The 14648-nt window shown below is 50.4% G+C and overlaps 1 protein-coding gene across 7 annotated transcripts in view; it reads right to left on the minus strand.

The window, feature by feature from the left end:
• The window catches only part of SSH2 (slingshot protein phosphatase 2), a 72125-nt gene that overhangs the window by 34549 nt on the left and 22928 nt on the right, over positions 1-14648 (minus strand). For 6 of the 7 annotated variants that reach the window (XM_085241137.1, XM_085241136.1, XM_085241139.1 and 3 more), the window contains one exon: positions 14394-14437. In XM_085241137.1, the coding sequence (XP_085097263.1) occupies positions 14394-14437 (44 nt within the window). Of the gene's footprint in view, positions 1-4722; positions 4908-14393; positions 14438-14648 lie in introns of those variants that run through there. The other variant, XM_031556497.2, reaches the window with a different exon arrangement.

The following is a 14648-nucleotide window of genomic DNA, read 5'->3' on the forward strand; positions in this document are numbered from 1 at the left end:
AAATCATAAAACGGATGGGGTTGGAAGAGACCTTGAGGAAAAGGCTCTTAGAGTTTTTAAAACGGCTCTAAAATAGAAATGTGCTTAATTTTGAGCTAGAGAGACTTATTAGAGACTCTGTTCACCCCCAGCTCACAGACAGGTGCTTACCCTGCTCGTTCCAAGGCACACAGTTACTCCTCTGTTGGCTTCCCAACGACTTTCCCATCACAGTAAAACAACAGCAGGGCAGGAGTGGTGCTGACAAATTGTTTGTATTTAGGCAAGCTGGCTCTCCAGCTTTGCGACACACGGAGGAATGCAGCTGCTCTGCTTTGGGTTTGGGATTTCTCCACTTCTTTCTCAAAGCAAATAAAGGGAGAAACAACAACAAGAACAACCCAACAACAACAGAGCAGCCAACGAAACTCACAGAGCTTTAAAAAGGAGAAGTGAGAAAATGAGCTTAGGGCACTGAGTTCCAGAAAGCACGCAAGATATGGACAGACCAAGTTCTAGAGGACAAAGGTAAAACTAACAATAGCTTTTTCTACCTGCAGCTCTGTGCAAATGATGTCTACCCTTAAATTGTGGTTTGACAGTCATTTATCGTTTGCTGACCACAAGATGCTCCTGCAGGCCCACCTGTCCATGGGAAGCTCCCACCTGGATGGATGGGCACAGAGCCCTGAGCTGCTGCCCACTGCACCAGCCAGCTGAGCCCAAGCATGAACTGAACTCAGTCATCTTTGTGATCACACCAGAGCTTCACCTGAAGTTCAGATGCAATACTTTTGCAGTAAAAAGCTGGAGGTGTAACAGCATGCAAAGCAAACCCAGAATCAGGCAGCTACACGAAGCTCCTGAGAAACAACAGAGCCCACCTGGAGCAGCACAGTCCGAATAGGGCCATGGTGTGAAGGATGTGAGGGCTTCAGTGCTAAGTGACAAAGGTCATTTGTTTAAAAGAAAGGACCGAATCATTCGTGGTTCAGCAGTCTGGGGATTTAACCTACTTCTTACGTGGCTTATTGCAAGGAAAGCAGGAGAGCCCAAAGAGTTGAGTGTGATGTTGATGAGGGCTGAATAAGTATGGGATAAACAACTGAACATGCTGAATAAGGAGCCTGTGGGCTTACTGTACCTAAAAATGCCCAGATTTGAGAAGCTGCCAGCACCAAGAAGCTCTCAGGGGCAGGATTCCTCCATTCCCCTTAGCCAACACCAGGGGAGGGCACTCACCCACACGGGCTTCTCTTCTTCCCCAGCTGCTATCACTTGATGTCCATGAACCAGAGGGCTGATCCCTGCCACAGACACTGGGTTAATCCCACACAGTGACCAGTCCCAGGCTCCAGTCACTTCCCCACTGCACACACAAAGCAAAACAGTGACTTCCGAACACATCACCCCACCTATCTGTGGAAATAGAAGGCTTCAGGCAGCTGCTATGAAACATCGTGGCTGGAAACCCCAATTGCAGAACGGCTCTGTACACATCAGATCCACTACACTGGAAAAAACTATTTGCTGAACGAGTTTTAAGCCCATAGGGGCTGATAATTTAAATGCTGTTTGCCAAAGCGATGCAGAAGAGACAGCAGCCCTGCACAGCTCATCCAGATGGGATTCTGAACCTTAAACTCCCTCTGACCTCACAAACAAGTCAGAAGTAATGTTTCAGGACAGTCAGCATGAAGTTGTTGTAGACAGTTGAGCAATAATTTAGCTAGGGGCTCTCTGACAAAGGTAGGAGGGAGTGCAGTCCCGTGAAACACCCCCAGGCAGCCCATGAACTGGTCCCAAAAGGCCCTTTGCTGCTGATAATCTCACTCTGGTCCTTCTGCCTTGTAATCCTCAAAAGCATCCAAAGCATTTCCAGAGTCTTGAGCATCTGCAGAAGTTGCGTGAAGAGGCAGAGCTTGGAGGCAGCCCCTCGAGGACCGCTCCATGGGAGCTGGCAGCCAGCAAGGCTGCACTGGACACTGTGCTCCCACCAGGAGTGCTGGGAGGGCACAGGGCTGCCCTGCAAACCCTCCTCTACTGCCCCAGGCCTTGCTTTCTGGCTGACAACCACTTCTGTCCTTCTCCCAGCCCCCCCCAGGAAGCATCAGTGAGACAAACTCCGGGAGCTTCCGGGGAGTACGAGGGAAAGGCAAACAGGAAAAGTACTTCAGAACAGCACAGCTCTGGCTGAGTTAATGATCAGCTCAGCGGGCAGCACACTGCTTCTATTCAATTACTGCAACTTATTTGCATTGCTTTTAATAACCACAGAACAGCATAGATCTCTTTACACGCTGTGTTTGATCTCACAGAAGGATGGGACCAGCCCAGCAGTGCTGGCAGCCTGCACGCTTCTACTGCTCTGCACACACAGCTGGAAAGCTCCGTGTGGGTGCTGACACTGCACTGAGCCCCGGCTCAGGAGCATCAGCCAGAGCTGGGAGTGAGGATGGGGATCACTGCCGCTCCCTCTGGGCATCCTCAGCACTGATCCTCAACACAAAGAGAACACTTACAGAGGTACAGCATTTAGAGATGTGATTAAAGATTTCCAATGACTCGCTGCTTGGAGGAGAGAAGTCTGGTTGTGCTGAGAGGTCGAGAGATTTTGGCAGCAGGACACAGTGAGTAGATAAAAAGGTTGCAAGGTTTCCCACGCAGTAAATAAATAAATACACAGCTCTGCATGCAGCAGCCTCACGCCCTGTGATGTCAGCACAGCACACGAGTTAAGGTGTGTCACGGGAACGGTGCTTCAGAGAGCAGAGGACATGGCCACGGGGCTTTGAAGACAGAGGAAGTGGGCAGGGAGGGGAAGGATAAGGCTAATGCTGCCTGGGTATGGGGACACGGCACAGGGATTCCTCATAAAAGCTATCAGTTAACATTTTGGAACAGGAAACGGTGGTACGAAGCAAGCAGGAGAGCCATGGGAAGCAGCAAGCAAGTTCACAAAGCCAACTCCATTTCAGGCTGCAGAAGTGATGAGGATAAGGCAGTAACAGCACCGGAGTGCTTCAACACGTGGGCACAGGAGGGCTCTCACTGCTGCTGTAGCTGAGGCAGAGAGAAAATGGTTAACCAGCCCCAAAGACACAGCTGTGCCCAGCAGTGCCAGGTCCTACTGCTGCCCACCTGCATCCCTCACTGCTCACAGGGATGGTGACACAGTGATGTGGCACAGCAGCGTAGCGGGGGCTTCCACAGCACTGCATGGCCCATTTCCACTCCCTAAATAAAGAGGAAGGTGGGCAGCAGAGGAATCCAGCAGAAGAACAGCATTATCACAGGGCCACGGAAAAAACACTTCAGGACACTGATAATGTGCTAGGATACCTAAAACTTGGCGAAAGGAAAAGGAAGTGATTGCAGACAGGAAGAGCTGATCTATGGCAACTTGTCCGGGCTTCTCCTGTACAAAATCCTTTGGTATGTGCACGCTGTCTGAAGTTCTGCTTTTTTCCTCCTGTCTCGCCATCAGCTGCTTCAGAGTTTCATGAGACTGAAAGAAGTTTTGAATCCCACACCAACGAGCTGCAGCTATGAGTTCAGAGCTTCTGCCAAGCCTAAGTGTCTGGGACTGCAATGGGAGCCCTCGTGAACCCAAACCAAACGAGCCCCCAAGCAGCTGACTCTGTCACTGCCTAAAAGTGTCAACAGGAGCAATTTCTGCTGAGCTCTGACAGCCTGAGCTGATCAGCCAAACACAGACTGCACTGAAACCAGAGGTCCTGATTGCATTTGGGCCACCACTGCCATTCCCATCACACAGAGAACACGTTTGCAGCAAAGCAAATCGACAAAATTGGGATTTTTAGGTCTTGGGCAAAAAGAAATAAGGACACCTGATTTGGGTGTCCTTTGGGAACTTGCTGTTAGGACAGTTCCTCATTACACCAGTCCCAAGCAGTGCCCTGATTGAGAACGCTGGTCCCATGTGAGCACTCTGTGGCTCTCACAGCCCTTAATCTCCCCGGCCAGGAGGGCAGCACAGGCTGTCTGATAACCCCTATCTCCCTCCCCAGAGAGAAGGACGGGTGCTCCTTCCAACCCGGGCTGCCAGTGTCCCCGTGCCCTGCCCGGCCGCCCCCGCTGTAGGACACGCGGAGTATTTCCTATCGCGTTCCCGTGGAGCTCCGGGTTCATCGCTGTTCAACTTTCGCTACCAGCAGCCACAGGGAATGCTGTAATACAACAGGCAACGCCACGAGGGGCTAAAAGCGGCCGGTTTCAAGTACTTGGGGTCGTTTCTGAAAGGCTCAGAGACACGGAACGGAGCTGACTGCCCACGCTGCTCTAGAAGGGGCCACGGAGCGGCGGGACCGATCTCCCGATTCCTCCGCGGAGCTCAGCCGGGGCGGCCCCGCACCCCGCAGCCGTGCTGGAACACCGCGCGTGGCCAGAGCCTTACCTACGCCCCACATCGGACATCTCCCCCATTAATCCTCCCCACAAACGCAACTCGAATCGCCCACAAAGGAAAAGATAATTGGGATTTGTCCCAAAGGATCTGCGGGCCGAGCGCAGGACCGGCAGCAGCCGGTGGTGCCTCCGGCTGTGCAGCGGGGAATGAGCTCCGGATCGCCGGCAAAGCGCGGCAGGAAGGCTGCGAGCTGCCCCGCGGCTGCCGGCCGGGAAAAGTTTGCTGAGAGCGGCGGGGAGCCGCGGCACGGTGCGGTATGGCCGGGAGGAGCTCCCACTACGAGCGTCCCGGGGCCGGTCCCGTTCGGTACTCACAGCTGAGCGATGGTTCCCTGCGAGATGACGGCGTTATCGGAGAAGTAGGGGATCATGGCGAAGCCCCAGCCCCGCAAGCAGCAGGTAGGCGGCCGCCCGGCCCCGCGGCATGAAGAGCTCCGGCCGCCCCGCTGCTCTGCTTCGCTCTGCCCCACTCCGTTCTGCCACCCGCCGCACTGCGCAGGAGCGGCCCGGCAATGCCCCGGCCACGCCCCTTATGGGCAAGACCACGCCCCCTTCGCAAAAGACCACGCCTCTTATGGGCATAGCCACACCTCCTTTTAAATACGACCACACCCCCTTTTGTACTTGGCCACGCCCACCGGCACGCACGTGGCGATTCGGTGCGGGAGGGAGCGAGCAGCAGCGGTGGCGGGGCTGCTCGTTGGTGGTTGGTTCTTTGTTTTCCTACCCCTAGCTCAAGGTACGGGAGCAGGGGAGGGCTAAAAAATTCGAGGCTGGAGGGAAGCAACGCAGTGAGAGGTTTTGGGAAAGGCACGCAGTGTGTAGGAAATGACCTTAATTTCTCTCCTGCAAGAGAGAGGGAAAAGCGTTCTTGGCAATAACTTTCATATTCAGAAACTTGAATACGTCAAATGAGAAGAGAAGCAGCTGCCTTTGGGCGCTATTCCATCCTCAGCTCCATCACTCCTGAGAGAGTGGGAAGAAGGGAAAAGCCTCAAGGCAGGAACCTGGCCCAGGGCTGCAGGGAATGTGGAGCACCAAGGGAACCCTCCTGCAGTACTCCCCCGTTTCAGCCCAGGGACGAGGAGGGAAAAGAAAGCCTGAAGTCAGCTCGTGCCCTGTTCCCCATAGAAACCTCAGCCCAGCACAGAGGGGATGCACACAGAACCCAGTCCCGGTGCCTGCTTCAGGTCTGATGCTGATGGGGAAGCTCCCACCCAAACACACCTCATGGGTTCATAGGGGACAGACGAAGCAGCACAATGCGTGATGCTGCAAGTTCCACTCAAGTAAGGTTTAGCTGTGTTAATGTAAGCTGTCTCATACAGCCAAGAGCACATCTCTGGTAATGCTTCCTCACAGCTGTTAAAAAAAAAAAATGCAGTGCCAGCTCACTGCTGTGCCAAAAAAAAATGTCATTTTGTTGGACAGAAACGAAGTCAGTTGCAAAAAGCAATGGAAAAATCAGAGCATGAGAGAAATGGAGGTAACTCAACCCTCACTGGGGTCAGGAGGCTGGCAAGAACCTCACACGCAGAACTGACACATACCACACGTTCACAGACTGAAAAACAACCCCAAACTTCTGCCCTACTCTAATGAGAAACTTAAGGGCTTTATGCACAAGTTGTGTAAGACCCAATGAATTCAGATACAGTCCAGACAAAGGTCAGATCTGTTACTTGCAACCACCATTAGAAAGGCAAGCCCTTAGAACTGGTGAGAACTGCAAGCAGCTACTCGTAACACAGATAAGAGATCTGTAAATGAATTAATCCTGCATTAATACCACCAAGCACTGCGTCTCCATACATGGGGGTGGCAAAAACACCCCGGGTTTTTCTTTTTGAAACACCAGACAACAGAAGTGGGAAATGCTCAAGGAAGTGCAAGCACTGAAATCTGTACTCATAAAAGGTATTTGATTGGAGTTTGTTGCCGTAAGGGTGGGAATGCTGAGGCTGACACTGCCCCCAGGTCACTCTATCAGGTTAACACTTTGATTACCAGCCCCCATTTATGCACCGTTTGCACACTGCAAATATCACAGCTCAGGCACAGCCCCAGTTTGTTTGGGTGCTGCATCCCACACCGCAGGGTTGGGCTGCGGGGATGTGATGGAGCTGAGGCAGGACACAGGGCACAGGACAGCTGCTCCTCGCTGCAAGCAGGTGCACTCTGCTGGGACAAACACAGACGGAGCTCCAAGCACACGAAATTGCAGCGATGACAGGTAACAGCCTAAATCACTGCATGCTGCAATAGGGCACGAGCACAGCCATTCATCACCTCCTGACAGGATGTAAATACGTCTGTCTGGGGTCGGAGTGCTTCCCAGGCCGCTGTATGAACTGTGTTTTGCTGTGGGGGCAGGGGAGTGCTCACCTAAGCACCAGTCTCCCTCTGAAGAGCCCCAGTGAACATCATCTATTACCATCACGTTTCTGGAAATGTATTTCAGTGGGTAAGGAGGGCCTGGTATTACTTTCAGTTTGCTTGAAATGAATGCAAGCACCCTACAAAAGCAATGGATGTTCTTTTCCTCCAACACGGGAGGAAGAACCAAAGACAGGTGCTATAACCATAACTTTATATAACCATAACATATAACCATAACCTGATACGGTACCTGATTTAGTGGTCGTCAGCCCTGCCCACAGGGAGGGTTGGAAGTGGATGAGCTTTGAGGTCCTTTCTAACCCAAACCATTCCATGATTTTATGACTGGTCGCGTTCAGGGTAAAGAGAACAGTGGGATGTTATCAGATGTAGGAATTTTGGTGGCCTAGATCTATCAGCACCAGTGGAAGAAAAGGAAAAGCAGAATCTGTCTCCACACTTTCAGATTAGGAAGAAAGCTCAGAGGCAGCTGCATTAGAAAACCTCCCCCACCACATTCTCTCTCCACTGGGAAATGAGCTGGCTTGGCATCAGGGCCAATGGGGAAAGAAGGTCTTGAGAGGTGTATTGTAGGAACACGGTGCCAAATTCCAGCTGTTTGAGGGCCAGAGGATATAATGATATAATGCCCCTCCTGTGCTGCCATTCAGCGGGACCTGTGCAGGCTGAGAGCTGGGCAGAGAGGAACCTCATGAGGTTCAACAAATGTGAGTGGAGAGTCCTACACCTGGGGAGGAATAACTGCACCCATCAGTACAGCTGGGAGCTGAGCTACTGGACAAGGAGCTCTGCAGAGAAGGACCTGGGTGTCCTGGTGGCAAGCAGGTTAGCCATGAGCCAGCAGTGTGCCTTCGTGGCCAAGAATGGTACCATGATAACTTAGCCATAAATCACTGCAGCAAATCTGTGGGTAAGAGAGCATCCCTTGAGCAGCAGCTCCTGCATGAGGCTCCTGCTGCAGACCCACTTCGGGGAGAGGAGCAGTGAGAAGGGTGCTGGATGCTTTCAGCACGAGAGACAGCTGTGTTATCTGCTCTCATTTATCCAGAAAACACGAAGCCATTGCAGTAGCAGTGGTCATAAACAAGCTGATGCACGCAGGGCAGAACGAGATACTGGGGAAGAAAGCAAGCTTTCCCTGTGGTGAGAGGCATGCCACCCACCAAGCTCACGGCATCTCTGTTACACACAGCAAGGAAATCTTACAAAGTAATTAGAAAAGAGGCTGTATCTGGTTAAAAAAAAAAAAAGAAGTGGGGAGGCAAGACCAGGGAAAGCATGCAAAACTCTGCTCTAATCCTGAAGAACCAGTCAGAACAGGAAGCCACGCTCTGAATTTGGTTATTTAAGCTGTCAAAGAGTATTTCCGTTTTCAGCTCTTGTGCAAAGAATCAGACAGGAGCAAAGGTAGGGCGATAAGCATCACAGGAGGAACAGACCTTGCTTTTAGAGCCCGTTTGGTCAGCTGCCCATCGTGATCAATGATCGGGCTTCTCAGGTGAGAATTCAACACCTATTTTGCAATATTATCACTTCATTAAACCCTTCCCTCACAAAACCCACACCCAACTGTTGTATAGTTTACTTATCCGTAAATCTCAGAGGGTCTGACACAAAGAGGTCAATCTCAATTACACCCACCTTACAGCTTGCAGAAGCAAAGAATGCAGCAGGGATGGGAGCAGTGGTGGCTGTTGCTCCTATTGCTGGACATGGCAATGCATGGAGAAGCTTTGGCTGAAATGCTTCTAAATAGTTAATTCAGACCCTTGCAAACCACTACAGCACTGCTCCAAGTCCAGCGAGGACAAAGCATGCCAAAATGAAATGTCTGAGACTGTAAAATAGGTAATGTGTTATTTGAGTGACCTATAGGACAGAAAGGTAAATCCTCTGAAATGTCAAACATAATCCTATTTTTAAATTGATTTTAAAAAGGAATGCTTCTGATGCAAGGATAGCAAAGAATTGAAGGGCAGCGAGTCTAGAAACCCTTGTCCAGACTCTCAAAATATATTTAAGTGCTGAGATCCACAGAGAGCTGAGAACTCTGAGGATTGCTGCTTGGCTTCCAAGCCTTGACAAGGTGCCCTTGGGGACCAGAAGTGTTATTTTGAAACCTCCCTTTCTATTTACAACAGGAGTCTTCCTCAGCATTGACTCCTCCCCTGGAGCACCTGGCTTGTGCTTGGCAGGAGACATAAACACGTCTGGAATCCCAGCCAGCCGCTCCTTCACCAACCTCTGAAGCAGCAGCAGCACAAGTGCATGGGGCAGCTGCTCTGGGTTAGCTCTTGGTAGCTAAAGGATCTGACCCTCCTTCATTCCTTCCACCTCCTAGTCCCTTGCTCCTTATTTTCCTCTGTTCACACACTTTCAATGATAAAATAACAAAATTTTTCACAGGTCTTCATGCTTTGAGCACATAGCACAGTATCTTTACCTTGTAACCTTGATGTAATTTGGCAGTGCAACAGCTAACACTGATCTGCTTGTCCAGCTGTGGGGATCAAGTCATGGCATTGCTTATTGTGAAGCACAGGCACGTCGTCGGACTGGACCGAACTCACTGCGATCACAAAAGGCTGCGGGTGGTTATTACCAACCTAACCAGAGAATCATTTGAGTTGGAGTGGACCCTTAAAGATCATCTGATCCAACTCCCCTGCAATGCATAGGGACACCCACAGCTCCATCAGTGCTCAGAGCCCCTCCAGCCTGACCCTGGCTGTCTGCAAGGATGGGGCACCATCCTCTCCCTGGGAAATAGGTGCCAATGCTTCACCGCACTTATCATAACAGAACTTCTTCCTTATACCCAATCTAAATCTTTTCTCATTAAGTTTGAAATCAGACCCTGTTAAAGAGTCTGTCCCCTTCTTTCTTACAGCCTCTCTTTATGAACTGAAAGGCTGCTTACAGCGCAGGAATAAACCTGATTTTACCACCAGTGCTATACCTTTGCTCACAGTTTGCTGGTAGAACACCCAGCACTGAAAATGAAGACTCGCATGAACTGTGATGTGTGGCCCACAGAACTTTTCCTGGAGGTCAGCTGAGCTGGCAGATGAACAGAACACTTCTTTATCTCGGTGTTCCATTCTACACAAGCAGCTGTAGTAAATGCCACTGGGACTGGGCTGTCACTGAAAGGAAAGGCAGAAAGATGGATACAGGAAATGCATTCTAAAGATAAGGTTTGTGCTACAGGAGCTTAGTAATCTCCGGCATGGATAAACACAAGCTCTTCCGCACCCCGCACACGCAGATCCCTCTTGCTGGAGGTCTGGAGCTAACCAAGTGCCCCACAGACCCAGCAGAACTTTCAGCTACAGCTCCAGTACCAACAAAATGAGTTTGGCAGCCGCAGCAGCAAGCAAGGGAAGCACAAGGCAGACTGAGGAGCCAGAACACCCAGCGTGTGGCTTCTGGAGCCCCTCGTAGCACAGGATGTGCTCAGGGTAACAGCAGTGTCAGCAGCCTGTCCACCAAATGGTCCTCATCTCTAGAGTCACACAGCTGGATGGGGTGAGTGAGCTCTGTGATGTGCCATCACCCTGCACCCAGATATGTCCCCAGGCACTGAGCAGCCTGCAGGAGTGTCAGTGTAACCATCCAGCAAGCAGCCCTGCAGCTCACCTCGTGTAAGGAAACCCAAGCATCAATTCCACGCGCTATCGAGGCAGTTGAAAACAACTCTTACACTTTTAGTAACCATAGCCTTCTGTATTAGATTGTCGTCTCCCACTCCTAAAACAAAAGGTATTTACTCCCAGCTTGAAAGCTTGAGGCGTTTTGGCACATCCAGCTGTTATCATAGCAGTAATCTGATTTGCTTCCCTTCCCAGCTCACTCCTGGAAGGAACTCCTTTGACTAAAACAACAAACCAGAGGTGAGCTGGTGCACATGGGCTGCAAACCTAACGCAGTGCACCTCCCTCTGGACTGGGCCAGATGAGCACTTCAGGAGAACATTTGAATGTAATAAACCCAATTAAGGGCAGGACCCGACTGGCAGCCCAAGGGAACACAGGCTCCATGTCTTCCCCCATACAAACAGACTGAGCGCAGGCCATAAAATCTCAGACTTCCCTGAAGTCCTTGCAGCTGGCACTGGTCTATGCTCAGTATGCTGCAGGTACCGGGCAGCTTCAAATGCTGCATTTCAGCTCAGAGACAGCACTGGGAGCACGGGCACTGCTGAAACCAAAGCAGCCAGCACTGAGCCATCCCACCAGCACACAGCCCTGGAGATGTCAGCCATCAGCAAAACAAAGGTGCTGAATTCTCACAGCACCAGCACAGGGCAAGCAAAGCTGAACTGATATACCTGCTGGTGTAAGCACAGCTCGAAGCTCTGTATGTGAGCATTTTAGGTGAGTTTTAACAGCATCAGGATGATGCAAAGAGACTGTGAATGCAGATCTTAAGTTCAGTGCAGCAGCAACAAGTCTGCAGATAGCAGAGGAGCAGGCCAGCTGGTTTACGGCTTCCAGATAGCCCAATAAAAATGTCTAGAAGGCAGTTATGAGGGCAATAAATGTAACAAATTGATTGTTCTGTACACCTGCTTATGCAGTAGCTCCTTAGTATCATTAGCCAAGAATTAGGTGAGAAGGACAGGCTCGGTCAGGGGCTTGTGCCAAGGACTCAGGGATCCCATGCCAAACTACAGGACTGGTGATAGCTCTGGCAGGGCAGTGACCTCCCCAGCTTCTCCTGGAGCAGGGCTACCCTGTGCTGGAAACATTCAGACAGACCCCAGGGCAGAGGTGAGGAGGCAGCTGTGGGGATGGGCAGAGTGGAGCTGGGTGCTGCTGCACTCTTCGTGCCCACAAACCCCAACATGGAGGCGAGTGTGGACTCGTCACATGTCTGCAGAGCAGGTTTAAGTTCAAACAAGGTCTTCACGTTTCCTTCCCCTGCTGTGAGCCTCCAGTGGATGCAATCACAGCCCTTAGAAAGTTCAAATAGGTCAGCACCCGGACAAGTTGTTTAAGGTATGGTGGTCTTGATGCACCTACCTGTAAGTACAGTCCAAGTTAGAATCTCAGTTCTCTGTCTCTTTGGAGGATGCTTGAGGTCGGCTGCTCTGAGTGCTACTCCCTCGTGCTGTCACACTGCCAGCCTTTGCTACATGTTCCCCTTCACCTCTATACACGCCTCTTATCTCAGCAGCGAGCAAAGGCAAACAGGAGAAGCCTTAACATCAGAGCCCGCCCAGCCAGTCACAGCACTGGCAGCTGTCGGGTTGGACCTCAGCAGCACATCTGCCATTTAAGAGCAGTGCCAGGACCCCACAAACAGCCCCAGGAGGATGGGAACGTGGGCTGTGCTCCCACCTGCAAAAGCCTCTCAATACCAAACATGTTTCTGTGCTTATGCTTGGGTCTTCATCTGACTCCCTCACAAGTAATGCTAGGCCTATATGCTACCATCCCATTTAACAAATACTGATATTTTTTTATTAACATGCTTTCAGCCACAGCATTGCTCTTGCACTCAGTGGCCAATTAACAGGCTTAGTTTGGGCATGGTTGATGCCAGCTACACTACCCTGGGGCGGTGATTAAACAAATTCTACCAGGAGACGGAAGGAGTCCTTTGGAAGAAGAGTTCTATGAATTAAAAGAAAATTCCTACCTGAAGCACTGGCAGCTCCAGGCAGATCCCCAGGCTGCACCTTGGGCTCACCCAGCTCAGCAGCAAGCAGTGCCAGAGCCCTTCATCAACACCACACCTTGTCTTTAAAGCCAAACTCGGTCCATTGCTCACCACTGCCTGGATTTTAATAGCTACTGCTTGCCGTGCTCGCTTGAAATTGGGGATAAGATAGACACCAGAGCTGTTCATAGACATCTGCTGCTCCTCCTCTGCAGCACCTCAGGTTGATGACTTACTGTGTTTGGCTCTTTTATCCCACTGTAATCAAACATTCATCAGCACCCATGTGTCTGCAGGAGGGACCCCGGCTCTGTGCAGCTCTCTGGGCACAGCATTCAGATCACCAGCAGCAGGCTGTCACTTCCTCCCCCAGGAAGTTTACTTCAAGCATATGAAAAAAAAACCACGCTTCTTTCAAACCTAACCTACGATTGTTGTTAAGTGCCCACAACAATTACCTCCCTCCCACCCCCCCAAATATGTTCTGTATGCTAAGACGAGGTCATGAGCCCATCTTGTGACTGCTGGAAGGCTGGGAGTGAAGTTAAAAACTTGAGTTGAGCCGAGTTCAGCTTGAGCCTTTGGGACTGGTGTTTTCCAGCTTTCCTCACAGACATGAAAGATGTAAAATGAAGAAACAGATTCTTAAATCATCACTGAAGGGGAGAAGCCTGAGGGTGCGGAGTGGCCACTGTCCCACAGCCAGGCGACTGCACTGAAGTCATGGGAACGTGCAGCCACAGCTGCTTCTCCTTTTGCAGAGCCATCTAAGCTGGTCCCAAAAGCAAAGCCCACATTGCTCTGAAAGCTTTTAAATATTGAAAATGACAGTTGCCATTGTTACCTACCCACACAAACAGCATTAAGCAAAGAACAGCCGAAGAGCACATGAAGGGAGAACTTTCACCTTTGCTTCCCCTTTACTCCCCCCATAGGGAACCTCACTCCTTGCATACAATTTGGCTGCAACACTTTAAGCCAAGAAAGCGCTCTCGATGCTGGAGAAGTGACTTAGTTCTGCACTGACTTTGCTTATTGTAAGCATTAAGTTTAGCTGAAATAATGCTTTTGATGGCTGAGAGGATAGGAGACGAATCTCTTGACTTCAAAAGGCCTACTGTTGAGATGATGACTGCGTTATGAAAACACCATTTACACCCATCACCATTAATACGTGTCACCATCTACACCAACACACCCACTGCAGGGGCTCTTTAGGCACAGGGTCACCCTGTACTTCTAGAAACACTCTTCACAAATCCCAAAGATGGATGCAACCACGGAGGTGCAGAAACACAACACAGGGGTGGCTATCACTGCTGAAACCCCTCCTTGATCCTCCTGCCAGCTCAGGGAATCCTGCACTGCTTTTGAGGCTTTTCAAAATCAGACAACAAAGTGTTTATTAATATCAGAATATTTCTGATATTAATAAGAACCCTGAGAAACAACGTCCATCAGCGGGAGACAAGGAGCCCACCACCAGGACGTGCTCCCCAAACAAGGTGATGTCTGCACACACGAAGTGCAGGGTCACCATGCTCACAACTTGCTACAGGCACAACACCACCTCCTGGCTGCAAACAGCACTTTGGGAAATACACTCACTGACATCTTTATGAACTGCTCCCAGTGTACATTTTAAGGTGTAAACTGATTTTTCCCCATTTCCTGATGCAGCAGTGCCTTCAGTGGGGGCACCATTCAGATCACGGTTAGATGCTGTGGTTTTATGTTTTGTTTTGGGTGGGTTTTTTTTGGAGCCAGGTACCCACGAGACAGTTACATGAGATTAACAAGAGGCAGAAAGTTAGGGCGGATAAAATACAAAAATTCCCAAGTAAAACAAACCAAACCAAACCCCACAATAAGCACTGCAGAACGTTTCACAAAGAACAGCATCCTCAAAGTGACAATCTTACCTCCTGGGCTGGGACCGGCATTCTTCTTCCCCGCTGTCTGCCTCCTGCGTACATAGGAGAGGAAGGAAAAGAAGAGTTAATATGCTTTAATATATACAGCACCCAAAGATTTGCATTTCACTGGCTTGACAGCATAAAGCAAAGGAAATTCTCGCTGCTCCTGCATGGAGCTGTCACTACCCAGGAGCTCACTTTCTGTTCAGCTGTCACTTCACATTCCCTCAAAACCTTCTTCACTCAGCACAGAGTGAAACT

Source organism: Meleagris gallopavo, chromosome 21 (genome assembly GCF_905368555.1).
Source record: "Meleagris gallopavo chromosome 21, MGAL_WU_HG_1.1, whole genome shotgun sequence".
Taxonomy (NCBI): domain Eukaryota; kingdom Metazoa; phylum Chordata; class Aves; order Galliformes; family Phasianidae; genus Meleagris; species Meleagris gallopavo.